Below are 21,303 nucleotides of genomic sequence, written 5' to 3' on the forward strand. Positions count from 1 at the left end.
TAATATCAGACCTGAAACTCTGGAATTGCTTGAGGAGAAAGTAGGAGAAACACTTCAACAGATAGGACAGAACCCCAGTCGCTCAGGGAGTGAGACAGCTTGTCAACCCCGGGACCTCATCAAATTCAGAAGTTGTGTACAGCGAAGGGCACCGAATGGAGCAGAGAGGCAGCCTACAGAATGGGAGAAAAAAATCTTTGCCAGCTATCTGACAAAAGGTGAGTATCTAGGATATACAAAGAGCTACATTAAACTAAATAATAAGAAATCAAACAACCCAATGAAAAATAGGCTGTAGAACTGAATAGAGTTCTCAAAAGAAGGAATACAAGTGGCCAATACGCACCTAAAAATGTTATACAACATTTGCCACCAGGAAAATGCAAATTAAAACTACTTTGAGGGCTGTAGAGATGGCTTAGCAATTAAGAGGTTTGCCTGCAAAGCCAAAGGATACCAGTTCTACTCTCCAGGACCCACGTAAGCCAGGTGCACAAGGGGGCGCACGCATCTGGAGTTCATTTACAGTGGCTGGAGGCCTTGGCGCGCCCCTTCTCTCTCTTTCTCTCCCTGTGTGTGCCTCTTCCTCTCTCTCAAATAAATAAATAGATAGATAAATGAATAAATAATATATTTGTTAAAACTACATTGAGATTCCATCTCAAAACAGCTATCACCAAGAAATCAGATGACAATAAATTCTGGTGAGGGTGTGGGGAAAGAGGTACCCTTCTCTATTGTTGGTGGGAATGTAAGCTGGTACAGCCATTGTGGGAATCAGTATGAAGGTTCCTGAGGTAGCTAAAATAGATTTACCATATGATCCTGATATACTACTCCGTGGCATATTCTCTACTGACTCTATTTATTACTATAGAGATATCTACTCACACATATTTATTGCTGATGTAGTCACAAAAGCTAGGAAATGGCCAGTCCAGATGCCCTTCAACTGATGAGTGGATAATGAAGGTGTGGCACATTTATACAGTGGAGCTTTATTCAGATATATAGAAAAATTAAATTGTGAAACTACCAGGGAAATAGATGGATCTGGAAAAGATTATACTAAGTGTGGTAACCCAGGCTCGGAAAGCCCAGTGTCACATGTTTTTTCTTATATGTGAATCCTAGATTCAAATGTTTAGATTTGTAAGTGAGCTGAAGAAAACATCAGTAGTAGAGACCAGGAAGCTAGAAAGGGATTATGACGGAGGGAAGAGAGGAAAGGGCTTAAAGGGGAGAGAAGAGTAGATATGAAAATAGAGTGACCGAATACTGGGGTGGGGATCAGAAGGAAGGGGATAGAGAAGAGGAGGGGTGGGAAAAGGGTTAGTTAAAATTAAAGGTGAATTGAATAAGTCCTATGGAAACCTTCTTTGTAGCTAAATATATATAAGTGGAGAGCAAATTTTGGTACAAGTATCTTGTGGAGGTATAAAATTTTATGCTCAAAATTTATAGATTGTTATTAGAAAAATTTCAGTGCCAGTGGTGGGATACCTTCTCTGATGGCCCACCCCCAAACATTATAGGCTATTGCCAAGGCTCTTGTTCGCCTACGAGAAGTAGATGGTGAGACCCTATTGCTGAAGGCTCCACATGATTGGCGTGCAGGTCACTGAGAAATCAGACTGGAGCTGAGCTAGGAGCCTCCTCCCTGTTGACTAGCTATCAGGATGCTAGAAAGGCCTATTCAGTCAGTTGGGGGAGAAAAGTCATCAATGGTGTTAACCAGCAGTGCACCCTGTAAGATTAATGGCTGGACATCCAGGCCAAATGTATCACCTGGTTCAATGGCTCCATGTCTGTTATGGGGAAAACCAACTGCTGTCTGATTGGACTTGAGTTCTACTCCACAGGAGGGAATTTCTGCCTAGTACTGAAAACCTATCAAAATCCCATGACTTTGAAGGTCATAAGCCCTGGTGGGGGCAAACTACTACTGTAATTTGACTAAATGAATGTATTATGCCTACCAAAATGCCCTCTAAATACTTGTGTTTATGTCCATGTATTAATGCTATTCTCACTTTGGGGTAGAGAAGCTTCTCTTTTCAGGTGGTGGTGGCCACTAGAGTGACTCAAAATTCACCAAAGTGCTGAAACAAAGGATAATGGAGTATTCAGTACTAAGTGAGACATCTCTATCACACCTTCCAAGGCTCAGGGACCATTGCAGAAGAGGTAGCAGAAAGAATGTAAGAGCCAAAGGAAGGGGTGAAGTGATAACAATACTGTGTTTCAGACCCAGACTGGCCTTAATATTCATGATCCTGCAGAGGATGAAGCTATGTATGCAAGACTTGCATAATATGGGGGAAAATGATGACGTCAAAGTAGAAGAGAGACTAGTTGAAAAGAAGGGGTTCAGTGGAGGGGGACTTGGGGGGAAAGGGAAGTGATAGGAGGGGGAAGGGAGGATGTTGGGAGGGGATTATGATTATGGTATATTGTCTACATTTATGGGAGTCGTCAACAAAAAAACTTTAAAAAAATAAATGGGTGACATGTTTCAGTGGGTAAGGGTGTTTCTCACATGAGCATGAGGGTCTGAAGAGACCATGAGACACCTGAAACCAATCTCCCAGAACTCAGATAAGTCTCTGGGAACGGCCACAGATGCCTGTAATCCCAGTTCTGTGGGAACAGACAGTGGAACATTGCCAGTGCTCTCAAAATCCAGCCACCTCCAGGATTAGCAAAGACTCCATCTCCAGAAGGCGTCGAGATGATCGATGGAGGGAGGTCACCTCATGGTCTCTTCCCAACTTCACATATGAGGTTATTAAGCATGCATATTTACATATAGCATACACCATATTACATATACTTAACACTTATAAATGCCAAAAAAAAAAAGGGTGCCACACTTGAAATCTCACTGACTACTGGGATTAAAGTGGAGGTATGTGGAAGGGAGAAGATTTGTCCTAATTGACATTTGTTTCTAATTCTTAACAACTTGGGCTCCTTTTCACACATGCTAATTTTACTTAGGTATGTTACTAGAAAACCAGACTAACCCTTCAAGAAAGGCCCATCTCCTCTAATGTGTACGCATAAGTCAGAAGATGTGTTCTACATGGCTTGTGGGTGATGACAGTGATATGCCATCCAGAACACCAGGGACAGGCTGGGACAGTCACCTCCTTACTGTTCTTTTGAAGTTTCCTCCTAGAGAAGCCTGGAGCTGCAGGGTCCCTCAAGGTAGAAGATGTGGGATAGTGACTGTGCCTCCTGACGTCAAAACCTCTGAGGCCACTTTCATTCGCTGTCAAAGTTTCCAGGCAAGACCAGTGCTCCATTTCCAAGAACAGGACCCAACCAGCTGCCATTCAGAGCTTTTGTGTCTTGCTAGAGGAACCAGGTCCCCACTAAGCAGGCCATTGCAGTGCTAATTTAAATGCTTATAACAGTTTCAGAATGGCTGGGATGTAGTTTAGTTGGTAAAGTGCTTGTCTAGTGTGCATGAGGGCCCTGAATTGGATCCCCAGCACTGTATAAATCAGGTGTGGAGATACATGCCTGTAATCCCAGCTCTTGGGAGTGGAAGCAAGACAACCAGAAGTTCAAGGCCCTGGGTTAGATATTGAGTTCTAGGCTAGTGTGAGCTTCTTGAGACACTGTTACCCCCAGCCCCCACCCCAAATGAAAGTCTAAGCCAGGTGTGGTGGTGCATGCCTTTAATCCAGTGCTCAGGAGGCAGAGGTAGGAGGATCGCTGTGAGTTCGAGGCCACCCTGAGACTACATAGTGAATCCCAGGTCAGCCTGGACCAGAGTGAGACCCTACCTCGGAAAACCAAAGTAAATAAATAAATAAAAATATAAGTGTAAGGAAAGCAGTTGTGGTTGAGAGTTTGGGCCATGAAGACTGCAAGCACCCTTCTTAAAGAATAAATACCAGGTGCCTTTAGGGGACTTCCGGTTAAGATGGCGGCGTAGGTACCACGCCAAAACAGCCTGGGGGGGGGAAAGACCAAAATAAACTCAGCAAAATACACACTTTTACTAAAAAGTGAGGTGTATAGGAAGTTGAGGCGGCAGCGGAGAAGTGGAAGAGTTATAGAGCATCCAGAGCCTGCACAGCCGGGAACAGCGGCTCCGGGCCGCTCGGCTACCCGCCGCAACCGCGGAGCGGCAGAAAACCGCCGGTCTCTCGACTCGAGCCGCAGGACAAGCCAGGTGTGGGATTTTCCCCTCACACCGCGCTCTCCGCAACTCGGGAAACGTGAGGGGAGAGCGGCAGCGAGCAACGGAGGGAGGAGCAGACCGCGAGGTAAAAGCACACGATACAACCAGAACAGCCGCGGCTCCCTCCCCTCCCCTGCCGCCTGAACCCAGCTCCAGCGAACACAGCAGCGGCCCGGGACCCGGCCACGCCAACTTGGGCTGACGGCGGGACCCAAGCAGGAGCAGAATTTGGCAGCAACTTCAGCGGCTCCAGCACCGGTACCAGTGGCCCCAGCAGCAGCGGACCCAGGACAGCAGCGGCTTCGGGGTGAGCAGCAGCGGTGGACACGACAACGGCAGCTTCAGCAGTGGTGGGGGCTCCGGCGGAGGCACCTACAACAGCTGCAGAGGCGGCCCAGTTTGCCCCGTAGGAAAAGCCAGTGCCCAGCTCCAGAAACCAGAACAGCAGCCCGACGACCCAGGCAGCAACTTGACTGAGACCACAATCACCCAAGGTAACTGGGATTGCACCAGGGAAGGGTCTCACCTGGTCACAAGCTGACTTGGATACCTCAACAGACCAGAAATCTAAACCTCTTTGTTGATAGAGGATCTGGTCATTATAATAACTACTCTTGCATACATACTCGGGGCTGTTGTTGATGGAATGGGTACAGTGTTTAGCTAAATTTTAGAATCTACCAGTATATTATTCCACTCAGCCTGCTTGAATACTCCTATAGCAGGGAAACTCAACCCCTAAGAACATCTTTGTAGATACTCTGAGAGTCTTAAGAGCCACACCTAATACCTTAAGGTCCTACCCTGAAAATATTTTACACCAAATCAATTGATACAGCTAAGAATACACAGCTAGCTAGAAAATCCAAGCATTAACTTAATCCAAGATGCAAAAATATATACATTATAACACAAGAAACACTAAAAAGCAAGACGATATAAATCCACCTAAAAGTATTAATGCATCAGAAATGTCCTCCAGTGAGAAAGAGTTAGAGGAAATGCCTGAGAAAGAGTTCAAAAGAATAATTATAAATATGTTCAAAGAGGTCAAAGAACACATGAATACAACCAAAGAAGAAATCAAAGAGGAAATCAAAGAGGAAATCAAAGGAATCAAAGAAGAGGCAGGACACCAATTTAATGAAATAAAGAAGGCAATACAAGACATAAATAGAGAAATAGAAATAATAAAGAAAAACCAGTCAGAATTATTAGCAATGAAGAACACAGTTAATGAAATAAAAAACTCTGTAGAAAATCTCACCAGTAGGATGGATGAGGGAGAGGACAGAATATCTAAGCTAGAAGATCAGGTGGCAGACCTAATGCAGTCCAACAAAGAGAAAGACAAACTTATAGAAAAGTATGAGTGGGAATTTCAAGATATTCGGGACACTATGAAAAGATCCAATATAAGAATTCAGGGCATAGTAGAAGGAGAAGAATTCCACTCCAGAGGCATAGTAGGCATCTTCAACAAAATCATAGAGGAAAATTTTCCCCAAATTGGGAAAGAGGTGCCAATACAGATACAGGAAGCCTTTAGAACCCCAGCCAGACAAAACCCAGAAAGAAACTCTCCTCGCCACATTATACTCAAACTTCCAAACACACAAACCAAAGAAAAAATATTGAAAGCAGTTAGAGAGAAAAATCAAGTTACCTACAAAAGCAAGCCCATCAGGATTACAGCAGATTATTCAACACAAACTTTTAAAGCCAGAAGGGCCTGGAGTGATATATTCCAAGTTCTGAAAGATAACAACTGTCAACCAAGGTTACTTTATCCTGCAAAGTTATCCATCCAAATAGATGGAGAAATAAAGACATTCCATGACAAAAGCAGGTTAAAGGAATATCTGAAGACAAAACCAGCTCTACAGAAAATACTTGATAGAATCCTCCATGCTGAACAAAAGGAAAAGCACACATATAAGGAACCTAGAAAAAACCAGCCATACTCAAATACCAGTTAACAGAAGAGAGCACAGGTAGAACAAGTAACACACACACACACACACAAATGGCAAACATAAATACACACCTTTCAATAATATCTCTTAATATCAACGGTCTCAATGCCCCAACGAAAAGACATAGATTTGCAGACTGGGTTAAAAAGCAGGATCCTACAATTTGTTGTCTTCAAGAAACTCACCTTTCTACAAAGGATAGACATTATTTTAGGGTGAAAGGTTGGAAGACGGTGTTTCAAGCAAATGGGCCTAGAAAACAAGCAGGGGTTGCTATCCTAATATCAGACAGGGTGGACTTTAGTCCGAAGTTAGTCAAAAAAGATAAGGAAGGTCACTTTATATTGATTAAGGGCACACTCCAACAGGAGGACATTACAATCCTAAACATATATGCACCTAACATGGGGGCTCCCAAATTCGTCAAACAAACACTATTAGAACTAAGGTCACAGATAACACCAAACACGGTGGTGGTGGGTGACTTTAACACCCCACTCTCATCAATTGACAGGTCATCCAGGGAAAGAATAAACAGAGAGGCATCTGGACTAAATGAGGTCATAGAAGATATGGACCTAACAGATATATACAGGACATTTCATCCAAAGGCTGCAGAATATACATTCTTTTCAGCAGCACATGGAACATTCTCTAAAATAGACCATACATTAGGACACAAAGCAAATCTTAACAAATTCAGGAAAATTGAAATAATTCCTTGCATTCTATCTGACCACAATGGAATTAAATTACAAATCAGTAGCAAGAAAGGCTATAGAGCATACACAAAATCATGGAAGCTAAACAATACACTACTAAATGATGAGTGGGTCAATGAAGAAATCAAAAAGGAAATCAAAAAATTTATAGAGTCAAATGATAATGAGAACACAACATACCAAAATCTCTGGGACACAATGAAGGCAGTTCTAAGAGGTAAATTTATAGCCTTAAGTGCCTATATTAAGAAATTAGAAAGGTCGCAAGTAAACGACCTAATGCTTCGCCTTAAAGCCTTGGAAAAAGAAGAACAAGGCAAACCAAAAAGTAGTAGACGGGAAGAAATAATAAAGATTAGGGCAGAAATTAATGAAATAGAAACAAAAAGAACAATCCAAAGAATTAATGAAACAAAGAGTTGGTTCTTTGAAAGGATAAACAAGATTGATAAACCCTTAGCAAATCTGACCAAAAGAAAGAGAGAAGAGACACAAATTAATAAAATCAGAGATGAACAAGGTAACATCACAACAGATTCCAGAGAAATTCAAAAAATTATAGGGACATACTATAAAAGCATATACTCCACAAAGTATGAAAATCTGAAAGAAATGGATGATTTCCTTGATCTATATGACCTACCTAAATTAAATCAAAATGAGATTAATCACTTAAATAGACCTATAACAAACATGGAGATCCGAGCAGTTATCAATAATCTCCCAACTAAAAAAAGCCCAGGCCCGGATGGATTCACTGCTGAATTTTACCAGACTTTTAAGGAAGAGCTAACACCATTGCTTCTTAAGCTTTTCCAGGAAATAGAAAAAGAAGGAATCCTACCAAACTCCTTCTATGAGGCCAGCATCACCCTGATACCAAAACCAGGCAAAGATAGAACAAAAAAAGAAAATTACAGACCAATCTCCCTCATGAACATAGATGCAAAAATTCTCAACAAAATATTGGCAAACAGAATACAAGAGTATATCAAAAAGATCATTCACCCTGACCAAGTAGGCTTTATCCCAGAGATGCAGGGATGGTTCAACATACGCAAATCTATAAATATAATACATTACATAAATGGGTTGAAGGACAAAAATCACATGATCATCTCATTAGATGCAGAGAAAGCATTTGACAAAATCCAACATCCCTTCATGATAAAAGTCCTACAGAGACTGGGAATAGAAGGAACATATCTCAATATAATAAAGGCTATTTATGACAAGCCTACAGCCAACATATTACTAAATGGGGAAAAACTGGAAGCTTTTCCACTAAAATCAGGAACAAGACAAGGGTGTCCACTGTCTCCACTTCTATTTAATATAGTTTTGGAAGTCCTAGCCATAGCAATAAGGCAAGAGACACACATAAAAGGGATACAAATTGGAAAGGAAGAAATCAAGTTATCACTATTTGCAGATGACATGATTCTATACATAAAGGACCCTAAAGACTCTACTAGCAAGCTGTTAGAGCTAATCAAAACCTACAGCAATGTAGCAGGATACAAAATAAATACACAGAAATCAGTAGCCTTCATATATGCTAACAACAAACACACAGAGGATGAAATCAGAGAATCACTCCCATTCACAATTGCATCAAAAAAAATAAAATACCTTGGAATAAACCTAACTAAGGAAGTAAAGAATCTATACAATGAGAACTTTAAGACACTCAAGCGAGAAATTGCAGAAGACACTAGAAAGTGGAGAAACATCCCTTGTTCCTGGCTTGGGAGAATCAATATCGTGAAAATGGCAATCTTACCTAAAGCAATCTACACATTTAATGCAATCCCTATCAAAATTCCAAAGGCTTTCTTCATGGAAATAGAAAAAACAATCCAAAAATTCATTTGGAATCATAAAAAACCTCGAATATCTAAAATAATACTGAGCAACAAAAAAGAGGCTGGTGGTATCACCATACCTGATTTTAACCTATACTACAGAGCCATAGTAACAAAAACAGCATGGTACTGGCACAAAAACAGACATGTAGATCAGTGGAACAGAATAGAGGACCCAGATGTAAGCCCAAGTAGCTATAGCCACCTGATATTCGATAAAAATGCCAAAAATACTCATTGGAGAAGAGACAGCCTCTTCAACAAATGGTGTTTTGAAAACTGGATAAATATCTGCAGAAGGATGAAAATAGATTCTTCTCTCTCGCCATGCACAAGAATTAAGTCCAAATGGATTAAAGACCTTAACATCAGACCGGAAACTTTGAAACTGCTAGAGGAAAAAGTAGGGGAAACCCTCCAACATATTGGTCTTGGCAAAGACTTTCTAAATACAACCCCAATTGCTCAGGCAATAAAACCACAGATTAACCACTGGGACCTAATGAAATTACAAAGATTTTGCACCGCAAAGGACACAGTGAAAAAAGCAAAGAGGCAACCTACAGAATGGGAAAAAATCTTCGCCAGCTATATATCTGATAAAGGATTAATATCTAGGATATACAAAGAACTCAAAAAGTTAACTAATAAGGAATCAAACAGGCCAATCAAAAAATGGGCTAAGGAGCTAAATAGAGAGTTCTCAAAGGAAGAAATACGAATGGCATATAAGCACCTAAAAAAATGTTCTACGTCACTAGTCATCAGGGAAATGCAGATTAAAACTACATTGAGATTCCATCTCACTCCTGTCAGATTGGCCACCATCATGAAAACAAATGATCATAAATGTTGGCGGGGATGTGGAAAAAAAGGAACCCTTCTGCACTGCTGGTGGGAATGCAATCTGGTCCAGCCATTGTGGAAAACAGTGTGGAGGTTCCTAAAGCAGCTAGAGATTGATCTACCATATGACCCAGCTATAGCACTCCTAGGCATATATCCAAAGGACTCATCTCATTTCCTTAGAAGTACATGCTCAACCATGTTTATTGCTGCTCAATTTATAATAGCTGGGAAATGGAACCAGCCTAGATGTCCCTCAACAGATGAGTGGATAATGAAGATGTGGTACATTTATACAATGGAGTTCTACTCAGCGGTAAAGAAAAATGAAGTTATGAAATTTGCAGAAAAATGGATGGACCTGGAAAGTATTATACTAAGTCAGGTAACCCAGGCCCAGAAAGCCAAGCGCCACATGTTCTCCCTCATATGGGGATCCTAGCTACAGATGACTGGGCTTCTGTGTGAGAATGAAAATACTTAGTAGCAGAGGCCAGTAAGTTGAAAAGGAGACATAAAGGGTGGAGAAAGGAAGGGAGGAGGATACTTAATAGGTTGATATTGTATATATGTAATTACAATGATTGTAATGGGGAGGTAATATGATTGAGAATGGAATTTCAAACGGGAAAGTGTGGGGGTGGGGAGGGAGGGAATTACCATGGGATATATTTTATAATCATGGAAAATGTTAATAAAAATTAAAAAAAAAAAAAAAAAAAAAAAAAGAATAAATACCAGAATTCGCCATCTTCCTTGTTCTCATACAGTTGGCTTTTCCGTGGGTCCTGGGTTTCTTGCCACTCCTGGGACCTGCACGTGGAGAGAAAGGCCACAGGGTGAGATCTCCCAGAAGATTTTACCTCATCCATGTGTGGCCCAGCAGGGACTCTCTGCACAGGCAGCTGTGACTTTCGGGGGACAAGCAAGAGTGTTCTATTCTACCCAGTGACAGGCCTGACTCACTGTATGACTGATGGCATTCAGACTCCTACACTCAGCCAGTTCCTCTCTTTGAGCTCTGGCTGCATCTACAGTCCATCCCACATCACAAGAAACCTCACATCACCTGTCCCCCACATTTCCCATGAAAGAAAACATGTGATACCTGTCTTTCTGAGTCTGTCTTAGTGCATCTAACATGATGATCTTTAGTTCTATACATTTTCCTACAAATGACCTAAATTTGTTCTTCTCTATGGCTGGATAAAACTCCATTATGTGTATCTGCACACACACTCTCTCTTTTTTTTTTTAAATTTTAGAGGGAGAGAGAGAGAGAGACAGAATTGGCATGCCAGGGCCTCAGCCACTGCAATTGAACTCCAGATGCTTGCACCACCTAGTGGGCATGTGCGACCTTGCACTTGCTTCATCTTTGTGCATCTGGCTTACATGGGATGTGGAGAGTTGAACATGGGTCCCTAGGATTTGCAGGCAAGTGCCTTAATTACTAATCCATCTCTCTAGCCCTCTCCATACTTTCTCTATCTATTCATTTATTGATCACCTAGGCTGATTCTGTGGACTTAGCAATGGGTGGGACATGAGAAGGTAAAGAGGGAATATGATCAAAACCCATCTTATGGGCTGGAGAGATGGCTTAGTGGTTAATGCACTTGCCTGAAAATCCTAAGGACTCATGTTAACTCTCCAGATTCCACATAAGCCAGATGCACAGGTGATGCAAGCATGCAAGGTCTCATATACACACAAGGCAGAGCACACATCTAGAGTTTGATTACAGTGGCTGGAGGCCCTGGTGTGTTAATTCTTTCTCTGCCTCTCTCACATTAAGAAAAATACATTTTAGAGCTGGAGAGATGGCTTAGCGGTTAAGTGCTCACCTGTGAAGCTTAAGGACCCTGGTTTGAGGCTTGATTCCCCAGGACCTACATTAGCCAGATGCACAAGGGGGCACACGCGTCTGGAGTTCGTTTGCAGTGGCTGGAATCCCTGGTGTGCCCATTCTCTTTCGCTCTCTCTATCTGCCTATTTCTCTCTCTCTCTCTCTCAAATAAATAAATAAAAATGATAAAACAAAATTAAAAAAAGAAAAATACATTTTAGACACATGGAAATATCATAATAGAATCCATTTTTTTAAAAATATTTTTTGTTCATATTTTATTTATTTATTTATTTATTTATTTATTTATTTATTTATTTATTATTTATTTGAGAGCGACAGACACAGGGAGAAAGACAGATAGAGGGAGAGAGAGAGAATGGGCGCGCCAGGGCTTCCAGTCTCTGCAAATGAACTCCAGGCGCGTGCGCCCCCTTGTGCATCTGGCTAACGTGGGACCTGGGGAACCGAGCCTTGAACCGGGGTCCTTAGGCTTCACAGGCAAGCGCTTAACCGCTAAGCCATCTCTCCAGCCCTAGAATCCATTATTTTGAATCTAATGTACAGTAATAAAAATCACCACTTGTCCCCAAACCATACTCACCTCCATTTACTCCTGTTGCCAAGTGAGAACATGAGGGATCCTTCTGTCCCATTGCCCCCACCTCGACAATCACCAAATAGTCATTTATTGACCCCACCTCCAGAAAGGTCTGCTCACATCCATCTTGGTCTCTTGTCTCTTTCTGTCATCCTAGTTCATCTTACATTCACTTCCCTCATGGACAGTCAGGTGGTCTTTCCGAAACCAGTCCTGTCCATGTGCTGACCCACCCTCCACACTGCCATCCAGATGGTCTTCCCAAAGCATGAATTTGATCATGTCATTTCCCTGCTTAACATGTCTTTGGTTCCTTTTTACTCCTAGGTACAGTTCAAACTCTTTAAAGAGAACCTTGCTTTCTGCCCAGGTCTCCAGCTTTAACTGGGTTGTTCCCTGCCCCACTCTCACCCACGAGATCTGTCCTCCACAATGACAAATGACTTCATTTCCTTAAAGACACTCTTTGGCCAATACATGCACCTCTTGGTTTTCACCACGATGCCCCTTCATCTCAAACATTCTTCCATCCCTGCCTTAGTGTTATAACCTTCTACCCTTCACTCATCTTCCTAAAGGTCATTTCCTCTGAGAACCCGGCTTGGCCCCTTATAGACCACTTGCTCCACACTCAGAACTGGGCCCTCCTTGGCATACCCATAAGCCCCTGAACCAATTCCTCTCAGCACTCGGCCCTATTATTTCTTTGCTCCCCACCCCTCCTCCCCCGGATTCCAAGTGCCAATGACCTTGATCTCCATTATATTATCACACATGTCACACACCCACCTTGGCACATAGCATGAAATGATTTTTGTTTGCTTTCTTGCTTGCTTAGTTAACTAATCCATTGGGATGATGTACCCTAGAAGCAAGTCCTGGGTGCTGGAAGGGGAGGACACTCCTCCAGGCAGATGGGGGCAGCTGCTTCCCCCTCAGCCCAGGCATGTGAGCTCCAGGCCCCAGAGGCATAAAAATGTAATGAGGTCTTTCCCATGGAGGAGCTCACACTGAGAGTCTGGGCCATATCTGTGCTGGGACACGAAGGTGGAGACCACCACCCAGGCTTCCGGCTGCAGGCTGAAGCCGTCAGATGTGTTATGGTAAAATGGCAATTTTATAATTAAGCGATAATTACATTTTCTGCAGTGTGTAAGGGAAAATAAATGTAGTGTAAATCAATACATTATTGATTCATGCAAGTTTGCCTTTAAGTGTGTGCGACTGAAATTTCAATTATGGCTGAGATTAGACCATCCAGCTCTCACCATCCATCTCCATTCCTAAAAAGCAGGGAAGAAATTGACCACCTGCATGGAGACAGTGATGATACAGTCCCCGCCGCTTCCTTCCAGCCAGACAACATGCTCCTACAGAGCGGGCACTGGTCTGCACAAATCTCTCCCCTGTTCATTCATGTCCACTCCTGGGTGATGTAATTCCAAATTTCCAAGCCTACCCTCTTCACTTCTTCTGCCTCACACCGGCTGCTGGACCACCGATGCCCTTAGCTAGGAATTTTAGCCTAGACCTCTCCTCCCGCCCAATGTCTGTCCTGAAGTGCATCATATTCCTTCCCCCAAGGGCAACTCGCAGTCACTGTCATCTGTGAAACTGTCCCGGCAGCTGCGGCACGCTCTCTGTCCCTGAACTCAGGTGTGCCGCGTAGCCTTCGCTGCTGACTTGATGTTTGGCGCGGGAGCCACGCGGGGGGCGCCAACCTCTATGGGTGCATTGCCTGTCTTATACCCCAGGGAATCTGTCACTTGCCTCCAGTTCTACTGTTAACAGCCAACTGCAAGTCAAGGATTCTGGCTCATATAATCACCCTCTGGTCTATGTTTGGTAGCTTTGGGCGAGTGCTGAGAAAGAGAGCTAGGAACCAGGGACTGTCCTTGGAATGAAGGAAGGATAAGCCAGGCCTGGTGGTAGAGGCTTGTGACCCCAGCTCCTGGAGAGCCTGTGGCAGGAGGATCATGTTCCAGGCCAGCCTAGGCTACAGGATGAGTCCAGGTCAGTCTGGGCAACTTAGCATGACCGTGTCTCAAAATAAATAGTTTAAAAAAAAAAAAAGAGGTCTGGCAATATAACTCAGTAGTGGAGAGCTTGATAAGCATGCATGAACCCTAGGTTCAAACCCAAGTACTGAACAAAGAAAGCGAGAGAGAAAGAAGAACGAAAACAAAGGACAGTTTAGCCCAGGTTTTTCTACACATTTATTTTGCTGTTTCTTCCTCCTCTTTCTTCTTTGTTCTCCACCCCCATTGTGCCGTCACCCTACATTTGCCAAGGGCCCACAGATCTAGGCACACACAGCCTCTGGGCACCCAGAGAAGCCAGAGAGTCCTTACACAGCTGGGGTCTGGGCTGCCCCATGGTCAAGCAGGAGCAGTGGCCGCCTGGCCCTGCCTTCCAGACTCCCCAGGCTGACCATATTGATTTTCACTACTTGCTGGGGCCTGTTCCGTCTGTCTGAATGCCTTGTATTTCCTTTTGGATCATGCTCCCCACCCTGCTGGCCTGGAGGCTGCCGCTACTGTGTGTGACACTTTTCACAGGTCTGCGCCGAGCTTCAGAGGGGCAAGACAGCACCCGAGCCCACTGACCTCCAAAAGGAGCGCGTTCCCTGTTGCCAGTGCCCCAGACTGCTTTGTCTCTGCTGGCCAGTGAGGTCATGGGGCAGGAAAAAAGGGGGTAGTGGGGAGGAAAAGGGACAAATATCCAATGTTCTCTCACGTGTGGAAATGAGTTATTTACTTTTTTTTTTTGAGTTATTTACTTTTTTAAAAGGCAGTGAGTGGGGCACCAATAGTTGACCCCATGGCTACTGGGAACTATGAGTCCAGCAGCCCAGGAAACCACTGAGCACCTAGCTGGGCCTTCAGCAGGACGTGCCTATCAGAGCACTGGGTACCCACATGCTCCGTTGACTACCATGAGCAAGCTATGCCACAGGCATGTGGTCCTACTGATTCCAGATCTGTGGGTATGCCTGGGCATCCAAATAGACTCAGTGAAAGGTTATCCAGATCATTGCCTCAGTTTCCCTCATCAGTCCTGGTCCATCTGGAGCCCACGACCTCATCAGCACTGGGATCCACAGCAGCCCTTCCAGGAATGAGACTTCTGCCCTCCTCCACTCTCACCAGTTAAGGCTTGGCTCCGACCCTGTCTCTCACCCTCTTTGAGAATCCTGGGCAAATGGGCTCACAGTTCTAGACCTTAGTCTCCTGGGGGACAGATACCGGGTCTTGTCACACATATAGACATCATGGCATTCACCCAGCCCAGTACAAATTTTGTAGCTTGTACCCATAAGGTGTCTAATAGATGTCTGGAGAATGACCTCATGGGAACCTAAGTTAGCCCACAGCTCTATGCAGTGGTAAACTGGACAGGCCCATAATGAGGTGCACAATGGGCGGGCCGGGCACTGACTTGGTTCTCCACCCATCCCAGTTACCAGAAGCCGTACCCGTCTTTCCAGGGCCCTCTCCATTCTACGCTGCCCCAGGGATTCCACAGGCGAATGAGTTCTGCCCAGCCCCTCCGGTACTGAACCTGTAAGGAAGAATAGGGAAGAGAAGGGTCAGCACCTCTGGAAAAATGTCAGCCGACAGCAGCAGTGTGAACACAGCTGCCTTTTACCTCCCAGGACTGATTTAACTTCTGACCTCATTTGGCTGCAGCCAGGGGGAGAAAAATGAAAGGAAGAAAAAAAATCAATGTCTCCCTTGCTGCTTGCATGGAGTTGGAATGAGAGAGAGGAAAAATCGTCCTTGTTTAGCTCAGCCTGGAGCAGGCCAGGGCCAGGGGCAGCTCCGTCATCCTGGGCAGCTAGCCCCGGCCGCTGGGTGAGCGCAGGGTTCCTGGCAGATGCCTGCTTTCTTGGACTGCGGGGGGGGGGGGGGGCGGCTGGGACCCCTAGCCTCGCCAGGCCCTGTCCCAGGGCACCTATCCTGTTGCCCAGCTTGTATCCAGAAGCCCAGCAGGAACTGGAGGGCACTCGAGCGTGAGCGAGTGTGAGTGTACTTGTGCACATGCACAGGGAAGTCCGAGGCCAACCGCGGCAGCTGGTGCTCAGGTGCTGCTACCAGCCTTTGAGACAGAGGCTCACTGGCCTGGAACTCACCACGTAGGCGAGACTGCCTGGCCGTGAGCCCCGGGGGTCTGCCTGACCTCGCCTCCTCAGCACTGGGTTACAGGGTGCGCCACCATGCCCAGTAGTTTTACATGGGTTCTGGGAATCAAACTCAGGTCCCACGCTTACAAGGCAAGCGCTTTACCTACTAAGCTATCTCCTTAGCACTACACTGAAATCTTTAATTAAAAAAAGTGTGTGTGCGTGTGCATGTGTGTATGTGCATGTGCGTGTGTGTGTGCATGTGTGCGTGTGTGTGTGTGTGTGGATGAGGATGAGAGGGCCTTTTGCTGCAAACAAACTCCACACTCATGTAACATTTTTATGTTTTTCTTGCTCCTGATTTTATGTGGGTTCTGGGGAATTGAACTAGGGCTCACAGGCTTTGCAAGCAAATGCTTTGAGCTGCGGGGCCATCTTCCTATTACCCGCTGAGTGGTGGCTGGGGACCAAACTCAGCTCCTCATGTTTGCACAAAGCAAGCCCTCTGGTTTAAAACATTTACCTCTCTACTTATTTATGTGTGTGTGTGTGTGTGTGTGTGTGTGCATGCACATACAAACATACAAACCATTTGCTTTTGCAAATGAAGGCCACATGAATGGGCCACTTGTGCGTGTGTCTCTGAAGCTAGGGATTTCAGCCGGGCCAGCAGGCTTTGCAAGCCAGCGCCTTTAACCCTCAGCCATCTCCTCTGCCCAGGCAGTGCAGTCTTTTTTCCCCCGCCCCCCCCCTTTGAGATAGGTTCTCACTATAGCTCAGGCTGACCTGGAATTTACTATGTAGTCTCAGGGTGGCCTCGAACTCACAGCGATCCTCCTACCTCTGCTTCCCAAGTGCTGGGATTAAAGGCGTGCACCACCATGCTGGCCCAGTGCAGTCTTTGTAATACTGTGAGGAGGCCAGAGAGGGCGAGACTAGGGCAGGCAGACTGGGAGCCGAGCTTGCCAAGACCCATCCTCCTCGGTCTACATCTTGTCCCAGCTCAGATGCGCCTGCAACAGCCTGAACCTCCCTCCTTCATCCTTCCTCCTGACACTCGAGATGGCACCTGCGTTCTTGCTCATAAGCCAGAAGGTAGGACTCTTAGGAATGTTTCAACAACAGCAAACCCACGAGCCCACTCTTTTGGGAACCCTCAGCCTGGAGAGGGAGAGTAAAGTGTGATTGAGTTGTAGCTGGGATATTGATCCATGCTAATGGTGTCTGGGGAGACAGAGGGGCGAGAGAAGGAGTGAGCTGTCCGAAGACTCTGGGTTATAGAGGTGGAGAAAACCGAACGGCATGTCTTTGGACAAAGAGAAATGCGCTGCAGAGGTGACATGCAGAAGGGCTTGCCGGCTGATGTTACTTCAGGCTTTCAGACCTCTGGGTGGCTGTTGACACACTCCTTTGTCTTGGAGAGGGAGAAAGAGCATCAGAGAGGTCAATCAACTTCCTCAAGGACACCAAGTAGGTGGCTGAGGGAGATTCATCTTTGCTGCTACCCAAACCTTAGGCTTCTGATTGTGGAATTAGACGTGGGTAACGTCCTCTGCTCAGATGCGACCATGACCTTGGCCTTAACCACATAACCCTCGCCTGACCTCACTTGGGCCCATGTGATCGCCAACAGGGTACTTCACTGCAGGAGCCCCAGGGTCACACAGGGCCTGAAACTTGGCTGGGATTTTTTTTTCTACTGTCCAGGTCTGCCCCGTGTCTGGCCAGCCCACAATGGAAGGCGCCCCAGCTTGCAGGCTCCTGGGAGGACTCACAGCATGAAGCCAGGCCCCCATCCTCTCCGCCTCACCCCTCAGCGTTGTACCTGCTAGAACCTATGGGACATGGAGACTGTTGCTCAGTGGCCCACAGAATTTAATGAGCCACCCGGGTTGCCCAGTGGTGGGTTAGGGGTTCGGCTAGGCATGGGGAGGAGAAGTAGCTGGGATTCAGAGGGGCTAAGACCATGGCTAAATGAGGCATGCAGCAAAACACTCACCCCCTGGCCCAGGGGAGTTGCTGGCGGAGCTAGGTGCATAATAAAAAATGCCAATTTCATTTATCTTCCTGTCTGTCCTGCCTGGAGGGAGGATGAGCAGATTAAAAAGCACACCACATTTACAGGCTGGTTTAATCTTAGCATTTCTGGCTCAGAGTTATAGCCTCCTCTCTCTGGAGGGGGAGGGAGTCTTTAGCAAAGTCGAGCTCCTGATCCTCTGTGTGACTGTGCATTCTATGGCAGTGCCCTACAAAGGATCATATGGGATGTGGCCAGGGATGCAGGGGTCATATTCAAGGCCAAGATCAAGGTCCTGGCTAGGGATAAGGATGGGCTGAATCACTGGCTTCACTGCTCAGATTGCCCTTAGTTAGCAATCTCAGGAAAGGTGCTGCTGGGCAAGAGACAGTCCAGGTATTTTTTCCCCCCAAATAATGGTTCCTAAGATGTAACTAGTTCCACTGGCCACTGATCGTAACACATTGGAGAAATAGTTTCTTGGCTAATGGAAAATTAGAAGCAAGTGGTACTAATGTAGGGCTTCTCAGTGCCTCCGAACTGCTAATGCACTCTGGGCATCTCCAGAAAGGGGAAATGGCCAGATATATTTTTCCAAAGGTATTTAGAAACCTGTTTTCACCAAGAAGCTCCCCGAGAGCACATTCCGTGCTGCGACAGCAACTCAGGGCAGGGCAGCACCACACGACGCCACCTGTGGCTTCGTCCACCTGCACCCCAGGCGACGTGCTTTGCACACACGACTTCCTCACCCACGGCCGCTACAGACACCGCAAACTGACCACGGCTCACTTTCTCCCCAGATCTGTGAGCAATCCAGACAGCAGGGCCAAGGGACTAAAGCTGCTAAGGAGACAAAAACATGGCTGCTAGCTTGAGACCTGGCCACATCTGGGACAGAGGAGGCCTCCCTGTTAGCCAGTGTGAAGATGGCATTGCTGGTCCTCATTGAGAATTCAGGGCAGCACCTCTAGTTCATGGCACCTGTGGAGAGGCAAGAACGAGCTCTGGCTTTGGCTCTGCCACAGCTGGGAGACAAAGGTGGTGGGGAGCACATGGGTTGGGCTCAGAGGTGAGGAGAGCAAAGACACCTTCCAGCCTGGGACCATCTGCTTGCCTGAGAGAGAAGCGGATGGCTATCTTGGTGAAGTGCCGGTATTTCAGATGACCTTTCTTCCATCAGTTTAACTTTTATTTTCGTGTGTGTGTGTGTGTGTGTGTGTGTGTGCACGCGTGCGCATATATGCACGTTTGTATGTGGCACATCTGTCTGTGTGAGTGGATGTCTTCCACAATTACTCTTCACCTAATTTTTGGAGACAAGGTCTCTCACTGAAGCCAGAGCTCAATGATCTGGCTGGACTAGCCATTGAGCCTCCGAGATCCTTGGGTCTCTGCCTCCCCAGCAACAGGATTACAGGCGCTGCCCCACCCAGCTTTCATGTGGGTGTTGGAGCTCCAAACTCATGTCCTAACGCTCGTGTGGCAAGCAATGCAGCAACTGAGCCATCACCCCAACCTCTCAGTTTCACGTTTTTTTTTTTGGTCACAAATAAAACCAATCTGAAGCAAACAATTTCCCCCCAAGTCAACTGAGTGATTCATTCTATCCCCCTTTGGGGCTAGTCCTTCATTTGCTAGATGCCCAGCCCTGAGCTCACTTCACAGAAAGCAAGGACTGGGGAGGAGTCTCCTCACCCCTAAACCTCTGGGTGAATACAAGGGACAGACCCTTGAGGAGGGAGCCAAGGTAGGTAGGGCGGGAGTCAGGTTTGTAAACACTCATGGCAGCTGTGTTGGGCTAGCTGGAGGTGCGCGATTTTGGCTACTCTAAAGAATCTAAACACTGGGCAGAGCTCAGGGAACAGACTCCAGGCCAGCAGACCAGCCTCACCTGCTCAGCCCTGGTCACCGTGTAGGCGTGCTGACTCACCAGCCCGTTCTCCATCACCTCAGACTCATCTGTCAGCTGCAGGCAAGAGAAAAAGTAGATGAGTCCTCAGTACCCAAGGTCTCTTTGGAGAGTCAGGAGAGAACATTCAGATAGCGGCTGAGACATGGGCGGGGGCATGGAATCCTTTTCTTGAGAGGCAGGGGTGCAGGCTACTAGGAGAGTGAGCCTTTGGTGTCCCTTGCCCGGAGAGATATGCCCTACTGACTGAAAGAACACGCAGGGTCCTGAGTATCTGAGTTGCTTCTCCGTTGACCACTCGCCATGAGCAAGGCACAGCAGAAACCATACCAGCAAAGACCTGTGCTAGATGGAGTTAGTCTCTCTCCACAGCACCCCTGTGGCAAGGCATGACCGTTTCAAGTAGACCTTTGGGGCTGGAGAGATGGCTTAGCAGCTAAGGCACTTGCCTGCAAAGCCAAACCACCCATGTTTAATTCCCCAGGACCCACGGAAGCCAGATGCACAAGGTGGCACATGCATCTGGAGCTCATCTGCATTGACTGGGTGCCCCAGTTCACCCATTCTCTCTCTCTCTCTCTCTCTCTCTCTCTCTCTCAAGTAAATAAATAAAATATTAAAGTAGACTTTTGGTTATGGGAGGCATTTGAATCAGGGAGGTGTGATTTCACTCACATATACCCCATTGTAGTTACTGTCTCATTGCTGGGACAAAACACCTGACCAAAAGCAGCCGATGGGAGGAAAGTTTCCTTCATGATGGCAGGGAAAACATGGCATGAGCAGAGGCTGGACACTACCTCTGCCACAGCAGGTGGACAACAGCAGCAACTCTAACTCTAGCCATGGGGAACTGGCTGTCACACTCCCAAGTCCACACCCCAAAACACATCTCCACTAGCAAGGCTCCACCTCTTTAATTCCTATCAGCTGGAGGCCAAGCATTCAGCACACAAGCTTATCTATGGAGGACATCTGATTTAACCTCCCACACCTGTGGGTAGGGAGTGGTCAGACAAGCTTTCCAAAATGAGAGCAGCTGCCTCTAGGGCTCGTGAGAAACATGACTCTTTGTAAATACAAAGAAACACAGAGGAGCAGCCTGTAGCCACAGCTGTTTTCTGCATGAGCTGGCAGACCTCCTGGTCTCTCTGGGCCCTGTGCTGCCTGCCTCTGGTCAGGGAGAAGCAGAGGCTG

General features: G+C 46.1%; 1 protein-coding gene across 1 annotated transcript in view; it reads right to left on the reverse strand.

The window, feature by feature from the left end:
* LOC101595032 (calpain-13) overlaps window positions 1-21,303 on the reverse strand; it is an 88,571-nt gene that overhangs the window by 27,110 nt on the left and 40,158 nt on the right. The window contains exons 7-9 of the mRNA XM_045150752.1: window positions 20,089-20,163; window positions 15,530-15,615; window positions 10,343-10,417 (exon numbers count right to left, since the gene is read on the reverse strand). Of these exons, the coding sequence (XP_045006687.1) occupies window positions 10,343-10,417; window positions 15,530-15,615; window positions 20,089-20,163 (236 nt within the window). The remainder of the gene's footprint in view (window positions 1-10,342; window positions 10,418-15,529; window positions 15,616-20,088; window positions 20,164-21,303) is intronic.

The sequence above is a fragment of the Jaculus jaculus genome, chromosome 5, assembly GCF_020740685.1.
Source record: "Jaculus jaculus isolate mJacJac1 chromosome 5, mJacJac1.mat.Y.cur, whole genome shotgun sequence".
Lineage (NCBI taxonomy): Eukaryota > Metazoa > Chordata > Mammalia > Rodentia > Dipodidae > Jaculus > Jaculus jaculus.